This window comes from Bacillus rossius, chromosome 1 (genome assembly GCF_032445375.1).
Source record: "Bacillus rossius redtenbacheri isolate Brsri chromosome 1, Brsri_v3, whole genome shotgun sequence".
NCBI lineage: Eukaryota > Metazoa > Arthropoda > Insecta > Phasmatodea > Bacillidae > Bacillus > Bacillus rossius.
The window spans coordinates 93265293-93285904 of record NC_086330.1 but is presented as its reverse complement, the minus strand read 5'-3'; the positions used below and the strand labels follow the sequence as shown (position 1 = coordinate 93285904).

General features: G+C 35.9%; 2 protein-coding genes across 3 annotated transcripts in view; one reads left to right on the top strand and one right to left on the bottom strand.

Annotated features, from left to right (window-relative positions):
* LOC134540202 (brefeldin A-inhibited guanine nucleotide-exchange protein 1) overlaps positions 1–16499 on the bottom strand; it is a 289907-nt gene extending 273408 nt beyond the window's left edge. For both annotated transcript variants that reach the window (XM_063382784.1, XM_063382793.1), the window contains exons 1-5: positions 16189–16499; positions 6875–7056; positions 6197–6343; positions 3668–3847; positions 886–1075 (exon numbers count right to left, since the gene is read on the bottom strand). In XM_063382784.1, the coding sequence (XP_063238854.1) occupies positions 886–1075; positions 3668–3847; positions 6197–6343; positions 6875–7056; positions 16189–16315 (826 nt within the window). In that variant the 5' untranslated portion in view covers positions 16316–16499. The remainder of the gene's footprint in view (positions 1–885; positions 1076–3667; positions 3848–6196; positions 6344–6874; positions 7057–16188) is intronic.
* Positions 16414–20612, top strand: part of LOC134540212 (uncharacterized protein DDB_G0283697-like) — a 48565-nt gene continuing 44366 nt past the window's right edge. Inside the window, exons 1-3 of the mRNA XM_063382806.1 lie at positions 16414–17099; positions 20017–20320; positions 20469–20540. Of these exons, the coding sequence (XP_063238876.1) occupies positions 16917–17099; positions 20017–20320; positions 20469–20540 (559 nt within the window). The 5' untranslated portion in view covers positions 16414–16916. The remainder of the gene's footprint in view (positions 17100–20016; positions 20321–20468; positions 20541–20612) is intronic.

The window sequence follows — 20612 nt, the reverse complement described above, 5'->3', positions numbered from 1 at the left end:
TATATGCAAGGCCTAATAATCATGCAAACAACAGAACGGAATAACGGATTTACAAACCATAAAATAATAGCGAGACAGGTGCACCAACTTAATGTATGAAAGCCGCAAAATGTTACAAGACAACACGAGGTCTCGAAAACACAAATTCAACATAAATCCTACCTTTCATTTTCTATTTTACTAGTAATATTTTTAAAAAATCCTGTTTCAACGAAAAATTTCCAGATTTTTGATGAAATTCCCTGACTTTCCCTGATTTTTCCCTGTAGCTACAAAATTCCCTGACATTTCCAGGTTTCCAGGTTTTCCAGGTCGAGTGGCCACCCTGGACACGTGTAAAAAAAAGTACATTTGGTGCTGTATAAAATTGTGTGCAAGTTTCCTTGGCATGTATTCTATTGTTTTAGGTGTATTATGCATTTACTAATTGAAAAAATATTTTAATTTTAATATGGTTTAGAAACTATAAAAAATTGTGATTAAATTTTGTAATAGCATGGTTGATAAACCTAATTATTGCAAAGTGATTAAATGATGGTCCCTTCAGGTTTTTATTAATGAGGTTTAATTGTACTACATTATTTGTGATTTCATCTAAAAGTGTAATTTTGTCCACAAGAATCCAGCCATGCTATGTTGGACTACCAAAAATGCCAATGATTGTAATTACTGAATTAAATTACAAAAATAAATACATAAGGCCATTTTAAAATGCCAGAATACTCAACACATGATGTACTGCAGTAAGATGTACAGCATCCAGACCAAAGCTTGTCATTAAAAAAAATAGGTACCTTTTTTTTAGTGCTTTTATTCTCTGAATTGAATAGAATTATTGTCGGAAAGCTGATTCTAACTGCGACGGACTGAGGAGACGCGCCGTACCTGAGACCACCACATCGACAATGCTGTTGAGCATCCCGCGCACCATCTCAGCATTGCTGGGATCCGGCACCTCCCCGCTTAGCTTCTCGTCGTTGTGGTGCTCCTCAGCGTCCAAGTGCTGGCCCTGGAACTGGTCCGTGCCGCCCTCCTCCTCTGTGGCATCCATGGCTGCCTGCGTCTCCGCCTCCACCTGCACGGCGCAAGGCCACACCATGGTTACACATCACACCCAGGAGTGGCGCAGAATTACATTTCAGGAGGAGAGAGGGATATAAAACCTATCTGCCTGTTGTTTGCTTTATAACTTTCCATTTTAGTGGAAATAATAGTTTTTTTTTTGTTTGGGGGGGAGGGGGGGAATTTATTAAGGTTTTATTTGTTTGGAGGGGGGAATCCTCCATCCCCCCCTTCATCATACTCACACTATACAACAGCCAAGTGAGAACTCATTCCCACATCTAAATCATGTCCCACTTATATTTTTAAATTATGTGATATTTGTTATATATACACACACACACTTACACACACACAAAATTTATAAAAATATATTCAGTATCAGAGTCTAAAAAAAACATATTGATTCCAGTCAGGAAAAGACTGAAAACTAAAATTTCTTACGATAGGTCTGCCTAGGCAGAGGCAGACAGAGAAACTTTTGTAACAATTATAAGGGTGCGGAGGCAACACACACTGTCAAAACCACTGTTGTCAATACCTGTTGCCTGTGGGAAAACTACCAGAAAGTATAATCTTAAAAATAAAATAAAAAGTTCTTTCAACAGTATTGCACATAAAATTCATTACACAAACACAAAAAACCAAACCCTCTGGGAAAGCTTAGTAAGTACTGGTCACTGATGGGAGCCTCTACTAGGTCACGGTGGAACGTGTGAAGCAGCATTTCCCAATTTTTTTTGATCACTGAATTGCTGAAATTGGTAGAACACAATACTATGCCATTTTTTTTCTCCATTATTTCGAGAACCTTTATAAATATTAAACCAATGTTTTAATATTCAATGATGGTCACGTAAAAAATTTATACAAAATACATTATATATAAGACAGGGTGGCTAGCAAACCCCTCTACAAAAATTTCCCTGACTTTTCCAGGTAAACTACTGCTTTTCCCTGACTATACAGAAAAGCAAAAAAATTACAAGGTTACAATCTCTACAACCTTTTTATGTAAATATGAACACTGCTTACCTACCAACAGCTTCATGTTGCACACTCATATCATGATATCTTGATTATTTAAATAGCAAAGTCTTAAGCCTTTAACACAAAAATTTTCACTGGTAACAATCCATTGTTCACTTGTTCAATGCAGTTTTCAAAGTGTCACAAATCCACAGAATAAAATTTTTTCACTATAAATAACTTAAAATTTCTGAATTTTAAAAGTTTTGATTGCCACAGTAATACCTATTAATCACTTCATTGTTTTAATTTCTTCATCAATCAGTTGCGACTGCCTGTGTGCAACTTCAATGATTTTGGACTTTTTCTCTTTAAACTGTTTTATGATCATTTCAGATTTTCTTTTCCTAGCTGCTTCTTCTTTCTTTCCTGCTTCCTCCTCCTTTCTCAATGCAATTGCTTCTCTGAATCTTGAATATGCATTACGAACAGAGTGAATAAGTTTTTTGCTAATGTTAAGTTTTTCTATACCACCTGAACAAGTTACTGCATCATACACACACCTTCTGGCCACTAAACTTTCTTCTTTCATGTTTGGCAACAAACTCTCAGAGTTTATAGAGAATCCTCTTTCAAGGTTTGCATTGCCATGCAAGATGATCATTACAAGTTTCATCACTTGTGCAACATTGTCAGTCTCGGTGCATTCTTTAAAAAGGTTTCTCCAGAAATGGTCAACACGTAGAGATTTCTGTGAATATTTTTGTAAGCTATCCTGAACATTTGGCTGCGAGCATGTGCTCTTTCTTATACTCATGCAAAGCTTTGTCTGCCACAGATATGTCCACCCATTTATTGTCAGTCAGCACAGTAAGAAGTATGGCCAATCTCTTGCTTCCCAGCTCTACATTAGATGCAACGTGATGTTTCGAAGTAAATTGTAGTACGTGCCAGAAAAACCATTTATTTGGGACGAAACACTGGTACGCCGTGGCACCTTTACACAACAAAATTATCTTGGTAAAAATAAATATGGAACATAAAACTGGTATGTATACCAAGAAATTGGTACGTCTTACTACACCACTGCAGAAATGTAGAAATGTCTGTTTAGTAAGTTATGGATTTACGTTTTTTTAATATTATTCCCTGACTTTTCCCGGCATCACAAAAATCACAAAAATTTCCTGACCTTTCCCAGTTTTCCAGGTTTTCCCGGTCGCTCGCCACCCTGCAAGAATAATCCGAGCACAATTTTCCTTAAAATTTGTGTTGAAAAAGCTTGGCATATTCTAACTGCTGCATAGCACAAGTTCTGTGAACCTCTGAGTTGGTTAACCTGCTGTTGTGGAAAGAAAGACAGATATCTTGCACATAGTTTGAAAATGAATGTTTTTTTTTTTAGAAAGACATCGTAATGATTACCAAAGATATGCGGTTGTGATCATCTATGGTAGCTGGGGGAAAAAAAAAAAAAACTTATGAACTGTGAAATTGTGCAACGGAAAGAAAATACACTGTCACAGACAGTCGAATATGTGAAATGTTTTGGAAAGATGGTGCAATTGCAATAAAGCAAGAATTTGTGTGTTGCAGAGGGGCAGCGGTACGGCGGCTAGCGTAAGGTGAGACTCACGGCCTGGCACTCCATACGTGTGAAGATGACGTTGAGCATCTGGGTGAGCGTGGCGCGTGCGGTGGTCTGGTTGATGAGGTTCTTGCTGGCCAGGTAGATGTTGTAGCAGGTGCGCACCGCAAGCAGCACGGTGCCCTCGTGCACCTCCACATGCTGGCTCGTGACCACGGTCAGGAGCGCCTGCCACCCACAACGACACCACACGCTCACTCTCTTCTTCCTTGTTTTCACCATGACACTTACACAACTCCTGATTCCTCAGCACATACAATATCCGATTGGTAATTTAAAAATTTTTAATACATGTGATTAATTTAGGGTGAATCCCAAAAATATGCAGATTCCGATTTCAGTTCCGTTTCTCACGTGTGGGATTCCATTCATTGATTTTGATTCCAATTCCATCAGTTTCTATACTCTTTACAATATTACTTTAAGACTTCTCAAACTATTCCTGATTTGTTTATTTGGATACGAAAAACCTGTAATTTAATTACAAATTTGATTAGAAATAAATACAGTAGAATCCCGCTGATGCGACCCCTCACGGTTCCCGGAAAAACGGACTTATAAACGGAAGGGTCTCAATAGAGAATTCGGGCCAATCCCCTCCTCCCCAACCCAAAAAAAAAAAAAAACCTTAAAAAATCGCCTTTGTTCGCATAGATTTCATATTCAAATAGTCTATGGTGTAAAAAAGACAACTTTTTAAATTCATATTACAGTATTTAAATAGCATGATGTCTCCCGAAAAAAACGATACCCTAGAAAGCAATATTGGAGCACCCATTGCCGAGAAAAAAAAAATTTAACACAGTGCAGCGTGTCCATATTCGCCGTCTTTGTATAGAAAAATCAGACGATTTAGTATTGAAATGATAACTTTTTATTAAAGGTTTATTATGTCTCTTGCTGGCTGTATTAGTGTGGCGTTTGAAAAGTTGCATCCCGTGACACAACGGGTGGTCTGGCGGCGCTTATCGCTCTGGTCCGTCCGGCTGACGTGCAGGAATGCGTGAAATAGGGTGTGCGCGTGTGCGCGTGTGTGTGTGTGTGTGTGTGTGTGTGTGAGAGAGAGAGAGAGAGAGAGAGAGAGAGAGAGAGAAAGAAAGAGAGAGAAAGAAAGTGAAAAGGGAAAAGGGGGGCTTGCGACCAGCAGCATCGTTAGCTAGCGAGAGTGTGACGGTAAATGTCAACCTTCACCACTTCCGCTTGCTGCAGGGCTCGCTCTCTTTTATCTGTCTCCCCCTCCCCCAAATATATTGGCTGGCAGGTCTCGCCCTCTTCACCTTCTTTATCTTATCTCTCACGCACACTTGAAGCACCTAATACGTCGGCACGGGACCGGGACGGCAATAGACGCGTGCGTAGATGCTATCAGGTGACGGGCGCAGTTTACCGGTATTTGGTAGCGTGGGCAGTCTGGAGGGGTGGTATCTATTTTTAGCCGTCTTTTGTATACCTGCCTGCTTACAGTACAGCGTTCGCCAAGATGCGCACAACAAAGTGTAACAGACTTGTTTTTCAGCTGATTTTACTCAAATTTTCGACTTTCTCTGCTCAAATTTTTCACGGTTCCTCAAAAAAAAGGTCGTATAAACGGAATGGACACATCAGAGGGGGGTCGCATCGGCGGGATTCTACTGTAGTTATATTAACTCATTATCGACTAATAATTCACTTAAAAGTTTGTGCTACCAATAACAATGGTTCTTTAACAGACCTTCGCAAAATTAATGTTGGTGCTCTTTCTTTATAATTCTTGTACAAACTATATGTAGAACTATTTGAAGTCTCTATCAAATAAGCCAAACTTCTTGTTCACCTGAAGTTTGAATGTGATTCAAATCTTCCAAATTGAATATTCTTTTTTTAGTTGCTCCCACTCACAGTCAGTTGTTTTTAAGTGAAATAATAAAAGTGAAATTTAACAAAAAATATTGTATAGGTCCAGTAAATTTCAATATAACAAGCATGTTTATACAGTTTTCATAGAGAAAAGATACTCCAAAGACTATTACACATCCGTAATATACCATGGTATTACTTCTGCATGAGCTTTAACAAGAAAGAAAAATAATTAAATAATAATTTAAAGTTGCGAGAATATTTCTCCACTCTAACAGCATTGATTCCAAAATCGTTGAACTCAATCCTTTGATACCATTGGAATCGGAATCAGTCAATTCCAGGATCTGAATTGACCCAACACTACTAGTGATATTCATATTTTTATTATGTAGCAGAAATATAATGAGTGAAATAATACAGAGTTCTGCCACTCTCTCGGTAAGAAAATGACAATTTTCTTTACTACATATTCCAATAAAGCAGAAAAAATTATGCAAAAACATAAATGTAAGTGTGTGAACACACAATCAAAACATTAATTTTGCCCCGACTGGTGAAGTGACCGAGTCAACACTCTCTCTTGAGAAAGGGCTTGAGGAAGCTACTGAGACCAGACAGCACCAGTAACAGAGTTAAGCAGTTGTGAGGAAGAACTATGGATGGCGCTACGACTGCTACCTTGATAATCTGCAGCTGCACCCCCTCATCAGTCTGTGGCCCGCTGAAGCAGCCGCAGATAGTCTCCACGATCCTGTCGATGAGGAACTTCCCCGGAGTGGTCGAGTCTGGGATGTTGCCCGTCAGGTGGCCGTACGCTATCAACTTCTACAGAATGGGACACAAACCAACTGGTATGTCAACAAACACTCTCCGAAGAGTTGTTAAATGGGGCAGCATACGTCATTACAGGATTACAGCACACACACCAAATGAATACGAAGCAGAAGTTAAAAGACACAGCCTCTTCCACATAGTACAAACTGAAACACTTCAAGTAGCTTTGATACTATGTCAGATTTTCAATGTTTTCTTTTTCTATAAGTCCAAATTGATGCAATGATAATTCAATGGTTAACAATTTTAAAGATATATATGACTCAAGAAAACAAGTTAGTAAGGCCATGATAATGTTAAATGGTCCCTCTTATAATGGTGTATTCATGTGAAACAGGCTAAACAATAAAAGAGTACACAAAACAAAAATTTTTAAAAGCATCTGTGAAATTTTTTTTTACAAAGTCAAACTTTCAAACTGTATTTTGGGAATGTAAGAAGGCACAAACACAAATGCTAAGAAAATAAAAGCCCCAGACTTAAACTTTGCTCACGATACCCACAGACCTTACACCACCTCACCTGAAGGCAGTCGAGCGCAATCACGACGATGCGAGACGCCTTACTCTGGCATGCCAGCTCAAACGGCAGGAAGTACTTCTCAGCATTGATGATGTTTGCCTCGTCATTTTTGGGCAGCGGAAGGGCAGACGAAGAGTTTGGCCCATCCTGCCCCCCGTCCTTCAACTCGTTGCGGATATCCTCTGGAACAACCTCTCCCTGGTTACTTGTGCAAGATATCAAATTCTTACTTATCAAAAAAAGAATATAGTGGAAATTTTAATTAAGCTTCAGTACTCACATGATAACTGAGCCCACATTAATGATGAATAAATGTTGAAAACATGTCCCTAATAATACTATAGCATACTCTAACCATAACAGCCATCAGAACAATTATCACATTAAAATTCATAAAGTTTTTTACTACGTGACCTGAACTAATACAATTACCATATTATTGCAGTGCTGCCAAGTGTTACGTATTTTCCATATTTTTTACTGAATTATAACTCCAGTTGCGGGATTACGGAGTGGTATTTGTACCTCAAGTTGCGGATTACAGAGTGGTATTCATTTATTACAGAAACAAAGAAACTTGTTTTCACGTCAGAAATATTTGGTGTCTACCAGCATTTTGTACAACAAATCTCATGCATATAGCTGAATGTGTAGCTGCATGCATGAGACAATAATTTCAGAAACATACAATTTGATAACACACAGTTAAGCTTGTTATGTGAGCTATAAATATAATTTACACCTAAAAAGATTCTAGAATTCAAGGTTATAAAATTTAAATTAGAATGAAGACCTTTTGAAAAAACTTATAACAAGTTTAAATACATAATATTTTTTTTGTTACTTTTAAATATGTTTTATTGCATGCATAAATATTTACTGATGGGTGCGCCTAGAGGTTGGCGTCAGTTATTACCAAGCAAATCTTAAATTTACCTCTTACCATTACTATTTGAATGCTCAAGGTTACCACAAAATACTTTCTAAATGCTTAAACTTCACAAACCACAATCCATTTTCTAACTTTGTACAGTCGGTAACATATGCTAACTTTTAGCAGATAAATCTCTGGTGGAACAATTGAACATAAAGGAGCCATGGGTTGAAATTATACATGAAAGTGAGTGAAGAGATTATAAAATGTACACAAACGTGTCTTCGAATAAATAAAAATTTTCTTTTAATACGTACGAACTCTCAATGAAGGAACTAATTTTGGGTGCCAGAGGAGTATAACATGTGAAATAAAAAAAAAATTAAGATTCTTTAACACAAATTATAATACTTATTTTATTAAATTAATCATTTCAGTATGAAAAACATCGAGTTATATTTACACAAAAACAAATATGATATAGGTAGCTAAGATAGTCCAGTCTATGGTGTTTCTTGCAGAAAGTCTGAATGTTAAACAAAAATGAATAAATATACTAAAACAATAAAACGTATTTGATTCCTTTAAGTGTTCGAAACGTAACAGTTTTGGGGTTGCTCCGGTTTGCTCACGCACGAGATTCCTAGCTGCAGGACCACTGAACCTGTGTGTAGCTATTTTGAAGTAATTTGTGTTTAATTTACTGATCTCAGCCGAAGTCACTGTTTATATAGTTTATTAGGAGATTAATACTGGTCCGAACAATGTTTATTAATATTAGCGGTAAAATCGCGTTGGTGTCACTACACAACCACAACGCCGGCCATACCTGATAGTTGGACGATTAATTACCGTCACTAAATCCGCCGTAACTCACGGAAAATAAATGCCTGAGATCTGCATTCAATGTCAGGTCTGCTCAGCCAATTTCTCTTGTAGAAGACGTACTTCTCACGATGCGAACACAGAAATTAAACTCGCCATATATTAATATTCCCAGAGGGAATTAACTCCACTATACACTGAATGGCGTCATTTTTCACTCTTTTTCTTCTCTCTTGATTAAAAAGTATTGTTAATTAAAACCGGCCAATCACGGCCGTGACACGTACGCGTCCTTTTCAAGTAGGCCAATTAAACGTCACTTTAAAACAAGCTTAGGCCCGCCGAAGCTGTTCCAGAGCCGTGCAATTTATCTACATTAGCCGTCGTCATGACGACGCAGAAAGAGCTGCGCATGCCGCCATGTGAGAATCAAAACAAAACACTGCCGAAAATCCGGGAAGCGGAATAAACCTCGAACGTAAAATAATAAACAAACAGTTTCAGTTAGTCTGATAATACTGTAGTATTACAAAAAAGCAAATAATAATGCTGGAATTGGATCACAAAAAAAAAACTCTGTTACGTGAATGTGACCAGTGTCACATCACCGTATTTACAGCCTCAGTCGTGCACCAAACTGCTTGTGTGTCTACTCGCTATAATTATACTGTAAGATATTTTAAGAGATTAAATTTTTGTACCATTTTGTCACACTGCTGGGTGTATATGTTCAAACAAAGCTGGCAAAAATAATGCAGTTGGTTTAAACATTTTGTTGAGCATAATAAAGGCATGACTAAAATAATAAAATTCAAAAACATGTACTTAAAGAAAAGTTTCAAAGGTATGTTCACCAATGTTACTGATGACTGCTTTGAACCTTACTGGCATATAAAACATCAATACTTAAAAACTGCTCCAAAAGAGTTAAGTTCTAACAATCAATTTGAAATAAGAAAAATAATAAAGATCACCTAAAATGAAAGAAACATCCACTTAAATCTCACATCTTAATTTAAAGGATATCACATGAAATGGTGGTAAGTATATAAACAACTGCACACTTACAATTAAGCTACTTTGAAAAAAAAATTGTTAATTGCAAATTTTCAAATTGATTAGAAAAAAATTAGATGCAAGATAAATGTGCTGAAATACCACAGAGAACAAAGAAAGTGAAATAATTTTAAAGAATTTCAATTAAGATGAGATACTAAAATTATTTTTAAATGCATTAGGCAAACTGTATCAATTAATAGTTTGTTCTGAATAGGAATTTTTAACCACTTAACATTCCAATAACATTTTCAAAAGCTGTTCCGAAAAAATCATTTTTTATTACTAAATAGAAAAGTACTTTAGAAATGTAACAAACAACAGTTGGCATTTTTTTTAAATTTGTTTGTTTGTTTTGTTTTACCACAGATTTATCCCGAGTTAACTCGGTCAGTCACTATGTCGGCGTAAAAATATGTTATTCTTGCAGCGGAAATGCAAATCATTTAATATTTTGTCATATTTTGTGAATCGATTTTATTTCGAGTAATTAATTACGTTTGCATTAAGTAATAACATATTATTTGTAGGAAAAAATCCTTACAAAATGTTGATGCAAAAAGTTTATACAATATACACTAATGAAGAGTAAAAAAAAATTATATGTATTCCAAAATTACATATGCCAGTAATAAATGGCCAAAATATTAAATAAGAACAATACAATTAATAATATACATGAAACAAAGTTTACATAAGTAGGCCTACACATTATTTGTCACACACAGTCTGGAAAAAAAACCATAAAAATGTCCCAAATGTATAATAGTACTATCTATAATACCAAAATAAAGTACACGAATAAAGTACATTCGTACCCGAATACAAAAGAAAACATCGCAAAATGTATGGCAATATCCATGACAAAACTCATTTAAAATTAAAATAAAATATTCAGTTTATATATTCATACAATTATTTATGAAATACGCATACGAAAATTAAAGAAATTGTCTACTTAAATGTCGCAAAACTCGCGAAAAAACAGTACCATTGCTATTGTCTCTGATCACTGCACTGTGCACGGTAAGGTAATGAAATCTAAATAGATACTGCACCCTGTCAAGGAAATAATAAACTCAATATTTGTAAACAAACAGGTGTAAGTTACGAACGTTTCATGAACACGCTTATCATCTTGCTTGTCGGCAAGCGCACAGAGCTGCCATCTCGTTACAAAGCTTGAAGTGTACACAGATAGTCGATATGTGCCGCAATCTACACGGAAAAAAGTAAACTACAAGAGCGAAGAAACACAACGGAAATATTTGGGATACATAACGAAGGACAGCAAAGTGAATTGTATCACGAGTATACTTGGGTTAGCATAAAATTACCACTTTATATAACCCGAGTTAAATCGGGTTAACATGTTAAGTAGTTAAAGTGACTCACAACTATGAATGGTGTTGTGGCAAATTGGATTCATTAGGTGTAATTAATCTTTATTAGTATAAAAAAAATTACAAGCATAGGAAAAAAATTATTTTTTAAAAAAGAATGAAAAGAGAAATGAAGTTCGTAAATATTTTGTTTTGACTTCAGCAACAATACTCTAGATCCTAAGTGGAGGGACTCTAGGAACACTCTACTCTTACTTTCCAAATGTGGAACTGTCAAAACTGAATTATGTATTTTAATAATAAGTGACAAGTATTTATATTTAATATGTAATTTGTTCTATGGCCATTTGAATGCTTATTGCAAGTAAAAATAACTAAATATCAGGATGAAACGGGTGATATAAGAGCAGAACGCTGCCTAGTACAGTAGAGCAAGTAGTTTTAATGACAGGTCACAGAGCTAGACAGTTGGAAAGATGCCACCTGTCAAGTCTATTTTTGGTGTTGGTGCCCTTTCGCATAGACAGCTACAGAGTCGTTACTTTCGGTTTCGGATTAAGCAAACTTTTGAATTACCGCTTTCAGATTATCTGGACCGCAATTTAAGTGTTGTGAACTCCTACTCCTGAGGGGTTCTATGGGGTGGTGAAGAATGCATTGTGTGTGTGTGTAGTGTATAACCCCAACCTTGTATGTGTAGGCGAGTGAGCAAGTGTTGAGATTTATACACCATTCCCTAATAGACTCTGCTCTTCACTAAGAAACACCTGCATTATGGGTAAATAAAATATACTCATGTAAATAATTATAGTTTGGGAGCCATATAGTTAAAGTTAATTCTGAACACCTGATCGAGTATCTGTCTATTCTGAGGTTACGTAAATAATAAATTACTTGAATTGAAGTTAAATGTATTTTGTTGAAAAACCAAAACAAAACACTACAACGTGATAACTTCCGGAACAGAATCGTAGTAGCTACAGCAATTATGTTGGTCTCAACTTCTTTACGAACCAGTAACACATTAAACAAACAGAACTCATAACTGAGCGCATTCTAAATGTATGTTTGAGTACTGCTTCGCAGTCTCATGTATGACTCTACGTTAAATACAATTAAAATATAAGTAAACTAGAACAAAACAAATGACTCTAAACTTTATAGCCAACTTGGTTGCACTCGGTTCTAGCTCTGGCAGATAACATCATAAATAAGAGATTCTATTAAAATTCCACAGGAACCACTGAGTGTTTCGTAGGACAAAGCAAAAATTATCTTTAACAATGGTCTGTAAGGTTAATGAGTGCAGGCAAAAAAAATGTGATTTCAGTCTTGTTAGCATGCTCAGTTATGCTGCTACATATATCTTGAATGCCTTAGGTACCAACACTAAAACTACTAAACTAAGTACTACACATGGAACTCTTACTTAAATCCTAAGTCACAATACCTTGAGTTGAAAATTGTAAGAACATAAAAACCCTTGAAACAAAAAATGCTGCCCATCAAATAATTCTTGCAATATGAGATACAGAGGCAATCTAAACACCTCCGTAGGGAAACTTCAATATATTCCAACGTATTTTTGGTCTTCGACAGTTCTCGGGATGCCGATCGTTCGTGTCTTGGTTCGGGCGTAGATCAGGCTCATGCAATCAGGAACATTTGCGACGTATTCTATTCCCAGACGAATAAGAGCGCCTCTTCTTATAGCTAGGCATTAAAAAATTGTACTTCCACCAATTTCATACACTTAACACATATCAGTTCAAACAAATAGCGCCTCTTCATTTAACTTTGCACTTATAACATACTTCATGGAATATTAGCACTCCAACGTACAATAACTTTTAAATGTTGCATATTTCGTAGAAATATAGGTGCGTACGAACAATATACAGTTTATATCAACTTCCTCCAGCTACTTACTGGGACGAAAGTAAAGTCCATGTTGAGACGTCTTGAAAGGGTGCGATATTAAAAAAATATCCGCACAACTATAACACCATGAGTTCAGCTTGCTATTTAACTCATATCAGCGAATCATTTCAATCAATTAGCGGTGTAAAACAACCAAAATTACACAAGACTATGAATTTCATGTCTGTCACCTCAGAATAATTCCAAGATTTCCTTTCTAGAATGTTTTTAATCGTAACTATGTACGAACAAAAAATGTAACTCTCCAACTTATTTCCATAGCACAAGCGAAAATAAAATGTTTTCAATTATATTGCTGTGAACTGCCCATGAATTACAAAAGTTTCTCAGCGCTAATGAAATAATCAAAGGCATAGCATAAAGTCAAAGAGTAATAATTACCATCGAAAATATAAAACAAATTAATGAGTATTTCTAATAAGGTTTTACCTTATAGGGTACCTATGTATGAAGTGTGCCTAGTGCTGTCTGAGAATATGTGGTAAATATCACTATAAACAAATAGATTAGCCTACACCTAATCATACAAATGTAGAATAGGGTGTTGATAAATTGCTATGTTTCTTAAACCAAAGCTATCTAATCTAAGACTTTTTACAGTTTAAGATTTGCTTGGTGTAATCTTGCAGAGAGTATTTCTAGTTACTATCATTGCTAGTCTGTAACAATCACGACCTCACCGGCAAGCTTTGATCTACTTGAAGAACACTTGAAGAATTTTGCTGGGTGGCAAGAACCATTTTAGTTTTAAAGAATTTTGTTTGCCTTGCATAAATAAAAGAAACTATGATTAAAGTTTGTCGATTCATTTATCTATTTACCGAACTGTGAACACAGGCGTCATATTTACATCAATAGCTCAAAAACTCACTGTAGAAATTCTCAAAACAAAATCGGTTCATCACTTGGGCACAGTATTTACTTACAGTTCATTTAGTTAACTCCCGTGGTCACTTGCAATGCACGGTACAAATGGGCGAGAGGCCATTGTCCTCTCAGTGTGGCTACGAATTTACTGATAGGCTCCAATCTAGTATTGCCACACTGGAAGGAAGTGGTCTCATGACACCATCAACAACCAATCAACAGCACAGCTTACTGTTTCGAACAATGACACAACATTACAAACAGACAAATCAGTCAATACTGGTGCATGGCAACAGCATTTCAACCAAATCCAGAGAGTCTTTCCCACGCTTATAGTATCACATGACTGTCTCTGTCTTTTTCTATCCTGACTTCCTTGTCACGAGTAGTTGTATCATCTCATTCTAATACAAAAAACATACAAAAAATTTCAAAACATGAAAACACATAAAAAATTAAATGAATAAGCAAACTTAAGTAAAACAATCTTCAAATTACCTTTTCATAATAAAGTAAACCAACCATTATATATATATCAAAAACATTAAATAAATGTAAATTATGATCAAAAAAATGTTGCACATGCAGAAATGCTTCTCAAAAGGGTAAACAGCTGTTATAATATAATGGTAGAAAACATAACCAAGTATTACTTTTGATTATAAAATCATAATAAATCTTTCATAACGTCATTTACAATGTGAGAAGGGCTGTAACCTGGGTTGCTAAAAGTTGATGAGATAATTCCAGCAGTTAACAAAACACTTAACTAGTGCTTTCTAATTTATGTTCCCTTAGAAAACAAAACTCAGTTATGAATTATCCTTCCCGAAAAGAAAAAGAGGTTATTTTCTATGGGTAGGTAAAAGCATTACAAATTAACATAAAATTAATAACCCTACACTATTCTCACTCATTTTTATTATTTTAAAAGTAGCTAACCAAGCCAATAATTAACACCATTTTCAGTATGTAGCCTATTAAAAATGAAGCTAATCTAACCTACCACTGACTTTAAAAGTATTTTTAATGTAGCTAAACTAACTTTTTGATTGAAACCGTAAACTACTAGTAAACTACTTAAAATATAGCAATGCTGGAAGGTTTAAAAGCAGACGGAAGGTAGTAAAGGACATCTATTGCTGGAAGGGGCAGGAGTTCAGGAGGCAGAGGAATATAAGTACTTGGGGGTGACTGCAAAGTGACCTGAAATGGGGGAAACCGGTCAAGTGGGTGGTAAAAAAAAAGGGGAGGAGGGCAATGATTCTTGGGAGAACTTTGAAGGGAACATGACGAAGGGTAAAGAAAAAGGCTTACCCTCCATGTTGGTAAGAGACCAATGTTGGAGCATGCTGCAGTAATTTGGGACCCATTTCTGATAATGAAAATGAAAGAGCTGGAGAAGGTACAGTGCTAGGCAGCAGGATGGGTAATGAGTATGTGGGGGAGAAGGAAAGGGAAGTAGGGGATACACAAGACCATAAGTGATGGGAAAAACTATTGTGAAGAAGGCAGGTAGACAGGCTGGTGAGACTGTTCAAGGTGATTGAGGGGGAGGGGGGTTGGGAGAAGCTGGGAGATAGATTACCCAGAGGTGGGTACAGGAAGAAGGGTCTATGAGTGGAAAAAAACAGTATGAATGGCAGTGAACAGCCTGGTGAGGATAGGCAGAATAATCAAGAACCTTTAATTCCCCCTAGTAGCTGCCAATAACAAATATAGTCCCCACATGATAAAAGTTCCTTGAGTCATTTTTGTTCACTGATTGTTGGTGGAAAGCTGTTGGTCACACAAAAAACTGGCGAGGTTGGGGCAGGAGTGGAATGGACTCGAGAAAACAGTATTAGGAAGTGAGAGGTGCGAAGGACTTACATAGGAAACTTCAGTTGATGTAGGAGGGAAATAGTAGGAGTGGAAGGGAAGAATCCCTGCCACCAGGAAAAATCAAATTTGAGGTGTTCAATTAGAAAATACAAAAAGAGGAAATCAAAATTACTAATTTTAGAATTTTGTTACTTTTCAGGAGATTTAATAATAACAAAAATCACGTTTCCAGCAAAACCCCTTAGCTTAAATGTATTTTTTATTATTCAGTTACTGAGTCATTCTTAATTTATAAAAATTTGAATAAAATGTTTAGATTAATTTTATGTATTTAAATGCTTGAGAGTGTTACGAAAAATATGGACACATATGTCCAAGTAATATAACATTTAAAGCATGTGGATGGTAATAATAGGTTCCTGTCAAAAATTACAGGTTATGGTAGGCATTTGAACGACATAAGTATTTCATTTTACAGAGATTCATGCACTTAGTAACATAGAAAGTCAATCATAATTTATTTATCGCATTTCACGTTAGTATATTGAATAACTGTAAAAATTTGCAAATATTATTTGTATTACCTAATGCTACCTCACAAGCCCTCTTCAATTGGGAGTGGTGAGATCGTTTGATGTCTTTGTCGCTGAGGATCTTCTCTAGAGCTCGTACAATGAACATTTCTTTGGTTTTCGAGGTTTTCTGCATCATTATTTAAGAATATTTTAAACACATTATAATGCTTACGTAAATTACAACAATAAGATTATAAGGTTTTCAGAATCAATCAACATTTGGAAGCCATGTTTATCTTTCAGTCACTTCGTAAAAGTTTTGAAAGTTGTAAAAACTGTGCAAAATTAAAACTCCTTAACAAAAAAAATGCATATCTTAAAATACAGTACTAAATTAATAAGTTCGAAATAACGTTTGCACAAAACTTTATTTCTTAATTTTATCAAAAATATAAAACTGTAGACATTGAAAGGTTACCACTTTATTAAAAACATAAATGAAAAACAAATTCACGTAACTTTTTTAATAACATGGTCTTTCAAAATTATTAGCCGTATTTCATATATCTCGACATACGTAAGGGCACATAAAGCTCACTTTAATATATTTTATATCATAAAAGTCGATACCTAATAATATAATTATTGTTTTTATTTTGTAAGCCTGGATGCAACGTCGACAAGAGTACGACTTCATTAGACGTCATCTAATCACCAATGCGTGCGTTGTGTGTAGTTGCCGATGAGGTTGTTGTTTACGTGTGGTTATTGCTGGATTAGGTCACGTTTCTGAAGACATGGAACTGTACGAAGTCGTAAACACTCAGTATGCGTTCCCTGTAGGTGTAGTTTTAATTTGCGCTGTCCTAGTTTTTACATTTGGCTTTAAATCCGTGGAGCAACCCGTATTTCCCCACCTGTCCCATACGGCCGATGACCGCAAGCAAACAGCTGGAAAGAAACGCAAAGTTAAGGACAAGGTAATTCAGTCTTGGCCAACAAAACGTAATTTGTGCAGAAAGTTTTTACTGCAGATAACATGTAATGTTTGTGAATTTCGTTTTATTTGTTATTTGTACATTGCCTTGTGTTTTACTAGTTTCTTTTTTATTTTTGTGATGTGTGAAATTTTCTAGTGACAGCATGGCCGATTGATTTACAAAAATCCATTTAGTCAGTAAACGTTTTCATGAGATGTATAACGTTTACCCATGTGGCCCAATTTTAGTTTGTGACAATTTGTGTTGAGTATCTTTCATATTTACTTACAAAATTGTACTTAAAAAATTGTAAATGATAAAAAAAGGTGCAATTTAATTCTCACAGCACCATATATTGCTGTTTTAACTATAGTTTGAGTGTTCCATATGTTATGAAAATATAAAAATAAAATTTTATTTAATTGAATATAATCCTTGGTTAAATGTGTAACATTTATATAACTTTCAAACTTCATGAAAACTTAAAGTGTACAGCTTAACAATACAGTGTAAACTTAAAATTCTTACAGAAATACAAAAAACATGAATTTCTAGTAAATACCACTTAGTCGTCCAAACACGTTTTCCGGCTTTAATTTGTTGCGTCCTCGTCTCTGGTGAAGATGTGGAGACGGGGTGGACGTCGCTCGGTCGTTCAGTTGTTGTGTTGTTTGCCCGGCGCCAGCTCTTGGGTAGAGCAGCCTCACACTCTGAGGCGGGAGTGGACCGTTCGGCCCAGTGCAGCTGACCGAGGACGTGCTGACAAGGAGTAGCTAGCAGGAAGATTGGGAGAAGAGAGGGATGCCCGCGGTCTCACAAAGAGTTGCTAGCGGATGGGTAGGCAGAGAGAGGTAGAATGAGAGAGTGAGAAGGAAGCCCGCGGTCTCACTAGGAGTCGCTAGCTGAGGAGAAGGAGAGAGAGGTAGAAAGAGAGAGAGAAGGGAAGCCCGTGGTCTTACGAAGAGTCGCTAGCTGAGGAAAGGAAAATGAGGAAGGCAAGCCATTAATACCACTTTTGCCTGTGTCAATATTTATTCTCCCAGATTGGCTGGGAGAGGAGAGCTTTCTAGGCGTTTAAAAACTAGATAGGCTTGTTAGCCCGCACAATTTATACACGTTTAGTCTACTATCATTTGTGTTAAAGTTTTACATATTTCTATCTCTTTTGATCTTTTGCATTTACAATATTATTTACACATCTACAAAACATACTTACAATATACACTTAATAATCTACATAAATATTTACAATAATAACATATATAACATAACTATAATACATTGTCTCTTTATATTTACAACTGCCATCTGGTGACGAGTGGTGGCACTACCAGGGCCATGGCTGAAGTGTTGCGCCATGGACAGGACTGTGCCCCGGGTTTTTGTTTAATAAAGAGGAGGTACGATGTCAAATTAACTGGCAAAATTAATGACCATGTAATAAACTAGGTATGTTTATTAATATTAAATTAAGCTGACTATCATCCTATCAAGCAGTATAATTATCTATTTGTGCCAATGTCATAATGCTAGTGCACATTTTTAATTTATTTATTTTTTTTTTCTTGTATTATGGTGAAATAAAAGAAAATTAATTATTACTGTTGTGTTAAAATGATTTAGTTATATAGCTAAGTGTTAAAAGGTTGTATGTAACTGCATTTGTTGTTACCGTTAACACAACAATTATCATCACTGAGGAACCACTTTTTTTTTTTTTTTTAATAAATTTAAACATTATTTTAAAAATGGTTATACCTTTTTTTAAAGTAGGCTAAATAATAAAGTACTGTGATTACGTAACAAACACTAACATTAATACTGTGTCCCATTTCAGAATAAATCATTGTCATTTATTAAATATAGATGCGCGCACTCACTCTTTTTCTCTCTTTTTTCTTTCTCTCTTTCTTTCTCACTTTGTCTCTTTCTCTCTCTCCCTTTCTCTCTTTCCCTTTCCCTTTCTCTCTCACACTTGGTTACACATGCACAGCACATAATTCTGCAGCCAATCAGAGGAACTGAAATGTTCTATCTGGCAAAAGAATGGCAAACTTGTATTTTTGACAGCTCAATGGGTGGATTGTATTAATTAATGGTTTGGTTGTGCCAGTCAGTTGTGATCAGAACACAAGTGAAATTTGTATTTATTTGTTCAGGTGTTTTGCATTAGAACATAGCAGCTGTTAAAACTCAATGTACAAACAATTTAATCATGATTGAATTTTTCCATAGTGTTGCTAATACAATACATACAAACATGACATGAATAATAAACAACAGCAAGATATGTCTAAGAGATATAAAACAGATTGTTGGCAGCATTGATTTGGGAAAATATTTGAATAGACAGATAAAAGCGTGTTAATCGCTTGCGAGCTGTGTGGCATTAACAGACGGAAGTGACTGACTATTGTAATTCCAGCTTAAGTTTTGAAGTCTGCGTTTGTCAACTAAGAAAGATTTTTGTATCATCGCAATAGTCTTTTACTTGAATATCAAGCATTATTGGTAGTACTAAAAAAAAAATGGTTATTCCTTCTTTTCCTTTAGAAAAGGCACACTTAACAAATACTGTGAAGGGCTTTGAAGTCAATAAAAATTATGTGCTTTACTGAATTTAAATGAGAGAATATTGATGAAAAATTATTCAAATTACTTTTAATAATGTGTAATAGAAATTTTCATAATTTTAACATTTTATTTTTTCTTGTTAATGATTTTTATTTCATAATTTCTTTAAACTTAATCTCCATTTCTACTATTGAGTATTTTGTAAATCATCTTAATATAAAAAAAAACAATTTTCAATATTATAATAAGCTGCAACTTTAAATATTATCTAGATGTATTAATTTTAAGTGACTTTGCAACCATAGTGCGTGGTGTGTAAAACAGCATGATTGCTTGTCCCCAGAAGCCGCAGCAGAATGGTCCATTACCAACGCCCAGCGACGACAGTAGCCCTGAGGTGAAGCAGAAGGAAAGTGTCAGCAAGCAGTCGAGCAAGCAGGACAAGGACAAATCCCCCACGAAGGAGGCCCCGCGGCGGGAGAAGAAGCAGGAGACGGTGTTGAGCGAGAGCCCCGTCAAGGACAAGAACGCTGTGGTGCGCAGCCGCGGCAAGGAGAATCAAGCGGAGGAGGCAAAGAACCGCAAGAATGAGAAGAATCTGGCCAAGCTGCTCAAGCAGGAGGAGAAACCTCTGGACTTCGATGAAGGTTAGTGCAACTGTGCACATCTCCTAGACCATTACTGTTGCTTGAGATCTAGAGTGAGGGTTCTTGGGGTAGATGTGGTGCAAACATTAGAAAGTACAGTACTCATTAGTGTGCTGTTGTTGTTTCCTGAATGTGGTTCTTGCTATAGGTCAATGGGAGCAAGCGCTGTCACGCAAAGACAAGAAGAGCCGCAAGAAAGATGAGCTGATTGAGGTCTCAAGTAAGATGCAACAATTTAATGCTTTTTGTTATTGTATTTCTGTAATGTTGTTCTTCTAACATAGTACGATAG